This window comes from Mesoplodon bidens, assembly GCF_964165515.1.
Source record: "Mesoplodon bidens genome assembly, chromosome: 9".
NCBI classification, from domain to species: Eukaryota; Metazoa; Chordata; class Mammalia; order Artiodactyla; family Ziphiidae; genus Mesoplodon; species Mesoplodon bidens.
In genome coordinates, this window is record NC_138166.1 from 33,449,492 (window position 1) to 33,453,842 (window position 4,351).

At 60.8% G+C, this 4,351-nt stretch overlaps 1 protein-coding gene across 1 annotated transcript; it reads left to right on the forward strand.

Moving 5' to 3' along the window:
• Nucleotides 1–1,114: 1,114 nt before the first annotated feature.
• Nucleotides 1,115–3,636, forward strand: SP8 (Sp8 transcription factor; the record flags this gene model as incomplete). Its single annotated transcript, XM_081244210.1, has 3 exons — nt 1,115–1,135; nt 1,887–1,983; nt 2,141–3,636. The coding sequence occupies 3 exons, from the start codon at nt 1,115–1,117 to the stop codon at nt 3,634–3,636; spliced, it is 1,614 nt and encodes a 537-aa protein (XP_081100336.1).
• Between the last annotated feature and the right edge of the window lie 715 nt (nt 3,637–4,351).

Sequence of the window (4,351 nt, forward strand, 5' to 3'; positions counted from 1 at the left end):
CGCACACAAGCCCTAACTCTTTTAAAAAAATACCCCTCAGCCTCCCTAAATTTCTACCCTTCGGCTGTAGAGACAGGAAAGGAGAGGAAGGTATTAATACGATTTTCTTTTAAAATGTAGTGATAGTAACCATGAAATTAAGGGGAAAAAATCACTCAAGATTTGAGCTACTGGAAACCAGAGGAAGTTGGCGACAGTGATAGCGTTTGTGAATATTTATTTATTCAGCCTCACTCAACTTCGCAGTTTCACTCTTCACATCACCATGTCTCTCTTTTACGTATGTGCACTTTACTGCACTGTTCCTGTTCTCCACCCCCAGTTCTGTGGCACAGACACACACAAGCACACACAATTCCCCCCTTCTCTTTCACACAAACATTCACACAGCCTCCGTCTCTCCCACATCAAGAGGACACACACTCATCCACCCTCCCCCCCTTTTCACACAAACACCCATATTCACACTCCTTCCTCTCCCCCCACACCAAACACAGAGACACCACCTCCCCCGCCCACGCACACTTTACTGCACTGTCCCTCTTCTCTCCCGAGGTTTGTCACTCACAGTTACACTACACTCACACCCTTCCCCTCAACACTTTACTGGTCCGTCCCTCTTACCCCCCTTTGTCACACATGCAGCTAAACTGTCGCTCACAACCCCCTCTCCCTCTCTGCACTGTGCCTCCCCTCCCCCCGTCACTGCCATACTCTTGCCCTAACCTCCCCCCATCCCATCCCTCAGTCTGCACTGTCTTCTTCTCAGCTTGGTCACACTTGTACGCAGTTACACTGTTATACACACACACAACCGCTTTGCAACACACACGCAGTCACCCGCGCCGCTCCCGCTCCAAACACCACCCCCCCTCACCCCCCTGAGGCGGCCGGCGGCGGCGCCGATGACCTCACGGCGCGCGCGCGGCGCGGCCCGGCGAGGCCGCAGATTGGCTGGCCGCGCCTCCGCGGCACTTCAAAGCCGGAGAGGGAGCTACAATTGTGGTGGAATGGGCGGAACTGATCATTGTATTGCACACCTCTAAAAAAAACACTGCCTCTGATTTATCAATATAAAAAAGATCCTCTGAGAGGAGGAGGGCACTTTTGTGTGATGGCAACTTCACTTCTAGGGGTGAGTCTCAGGATTTTCTCTTGCTGGTTTAATTAGTTTCCTTTTATTGCCGATCGGAGGGGGTTAAAGTCGCCCCGGCCAGGCCACGGGCTATCAGTCTCTATTGAGAGCTTTTTTCCCCCCTTTAAATACAAGTGAGTTTGGAGAAAAGAAAGAGGGGGAGAGGGGGGCAGAGTCACTTTTTTTCAGAGCAGGAAAAGGTTCGAAGGGCATTTAGACAAGCCACCTCGCAGCGCCCAGCCTCTCCCCGCCCGGGAGACGTGCGCCCAGCCCATTTTACGTGCGACGATTTCGGGGGTAAAGAGAGCAAGTTTTTCCTCCTGGGCAAACTGCAGATTTTCCCTCTTCCCCTTAGAAAATTCCGCAGCCCGCCTTGTCTTGCAGGTACGTTGAACCCGTCTCTCTCTCTTTCTCTTTTTTACTATTGTAGACTTTTTTTTTTTTTTTTTTTTTTTTTAAGAAAATCAGGAAGAGCGAGCCAGCCCTATAGTTTGACGTCTTTTGGCCTGGGAAAAACAACCCAGGATGGGTTTCTGGGGACCGGAACAGGAATTTCAAAGCTCTTCTGTGGATTACAGGGGTAGCGCTCTTAAAAGCAATCCAATGGTTTTTCCCCAGGCTTCTCCGCAAAGGAATCTTCCTTTCTCCCCAACCTGGACTTTTTGCTTGCTTGTTTGTTTCGAAGTGCCTGGGGCCTTGTGTGCACAAGAGTGTTGTTTTAGCTGAGAATACTTGTCAAACTCTTCTTTAGCATGGCGCTTTGCTCCCGAATCAGATGCCGGCAGCCAAACTTGTCCCCTCCCGTAGAGTAGAAAGCAGCCGGGCGCCGGGGCTGTTGGGGGAGCCAGGTGAGTTGGTGGCGCCGCGCCGCAGCGAGAAATGGGGTGCAGTGGGGGCGTTTTGGAGGCTACCGGAGCACTGATGCACATTTCCTTCCTCCCTCCCCCACTGGCCCTTTGCCCACTTCCCCTCCCCCACCCCTTCTCCTCTCCTTCTCTCAGGAAGAACCGAGGTTGGGATCGACTCCTTTGGCCATGCTTGCTGCTACCTGTAATAAGATCGGCAGCCCCAGCCCGTCTCCCTCCTCCCTCTCGGACAGCTCATCTTCCTTCGGCAAAGGCTTCCACCCCTGGAAACGTTCCTCGTCCTCCTCCTCCGGCAGCTGCAACGTAGTGGGCTCCAGTCTCTCGAGCTTCGGCGTGTCGGGCCCCTCCAGGAACGGCGGCTCGTCCTCGGCCGCGGCGGCGGCCGCGGCAGCGGCGGCCGCGGCTGCGGCCCTGGTGACCGACTCGTTCAGCTGCGGCGGCTCGCCGGGCTCTAGCGCCTTCTCCCTAACCTCCAGCAGCGCCGCCGCCGCCGCCGCGGCAGCCGCCGCCGCCGCCTCGAGCTCTCCCTTCGCAAACGACTACTCGGTGTTCCAGGCCCCTGGCGTGTCGGGGGGCGGCGGCGGCGGCGGCGGCGGCGGCGGAGGCTCCTCCGCGCACTCGCAGGACGGCTCCCACCAGCCAGTGTTCATCTCCAAGGTGCACACCTCTGTGGACGGGCTGCAGGGCATCTACCCGCGCGTGGGCATGGCGCACCCATACGAGTCGTGGTTCAAGCCCTCGCACCCCGGCCTGGGCGCCGCCGGCGACGTGGGCTCGGCCGGCGCCTCCAGCTGGTGGGACGTGGGCGCGGGCTGGATCGACGTGCAGAACCCGAACGGCGCGGCGGCGCTGCCCGGTTCGCTGCACCCCGCCGCCGGGGGGCTCCAAACCTCGCTGCACTCGCCGCTCGGAGGCTACAACTCGGATTACTCAGGCCTGAGCCACTCAGCCTTCAGCAGCGGCGCCTCTTCACACCTGCTCAGCCCCGCCGGGCAGCACCTCATGGACGGCTTCAAGCCGGTGCTGCCCGGCTCCTACCCGGACTCGGCCCCGTCGCCGCTGGCCGGAGCTGGGGGCTCCATGCTGAGCGCGGGGCCGTCTGCGCCGCTGGGGGGCTCCCCGCGCTCTTCCGCCCGCCGCTACTCCGGCCGCGCCACGTGCGACTGCCCCAACTGCCAGGAGGCGGAGCGGCTGGGTCCGGCGGGGGCGAGTCTGCGGCGCAAGGGCCTGCACAGCTGCCACATCCCGGGCTGCGGCAAGGTGTACGGCAAGACGTCGCACCTCAAGGCGCACCTGCGCTGGCACACGGGCGAGCGGCCCTTCGTGTGCAACTGGCTCTTCTGCGGCAAGCGCTTCACGCGCTCCGACGAGCTGCAGCGGCATCTGCGGACCCACACCGGCGAGAAGCGCTTCGCCTGCCCGGTCTGCAACAAGCGCTTTATGCGCAGCGACCACCTCAGCAAGCACGTGAAGACGCACAGCGGCGGCGGCGGCGGCGGCTCGGCGGGGTCAGGCAGCGGCGGCAAGAAGGGCAGCGACACCGACAGCGAGCACAGCGCCGCGGGCAGCCCGCCCTGCCACTCCCCGGAGCTGCTGCAGCCCCCCGAGCCTGGGCACCGCAACGGCCTGGAGTGACGCGCACCTCACCCCTGCCCCTCTCGCCTTCCCCCTCCCACCTTGGTCCGCTTGAGCCCTGTGGGTCCTGGCCTCAGTTCCAGCCTCTCTACACTGCACCCTGCTCACTCTCTCTGTCTCTTTCTGTCCGTGTCCCTCTCTCTTTTAACTCCCTCTGTGACAACTTTGTAAAGGGAATGTGGACATGTAAGTAACACGCGTTGCTCTCCTGGGCCCTGGCTGTCTCTCCACCGGGTGACACTGTTGGAGCCCAGTACAGCCCAAGCCAGCGCCTCGCCGGGCCTTTAAGTCTGGTCCTCTCCTCCTTGTCCTCCCTCCGTCATCCCCAGCTTTGACGGGCACATCTTTTACAGGAAAGCGGCCACTGGAAGTAGAGCTGGACCGATCCAGTGCCTGGGAGACCGGGGGCCTCCGCACGGGCGGTAACAACTAGGCTGGGCAAGGTTGAGCGGCGCCGTGGGGAGGGCGAGGCAGTAGGCCCACCCATGGCCTCCCCCCGCCCCCCCGGGCTAGCGACTTGGTACCAGAACCTCAGTCTTGGGCGTCTAGGCTGCGGAGCGCCCTGCCCTGCCGCTGCGCGCCGCTGCCTGTGCTGCGCAGAGCCGTCGGGAGCCCATCTGGCGTCACCGAGACCAGAGTTTCCTAGTTTAGCTCTCCGACGTCAGCTCTGCCTCTTTTTCTTTGTTCCCTGGGGTGGAACCGAAGCAAGTTTCAG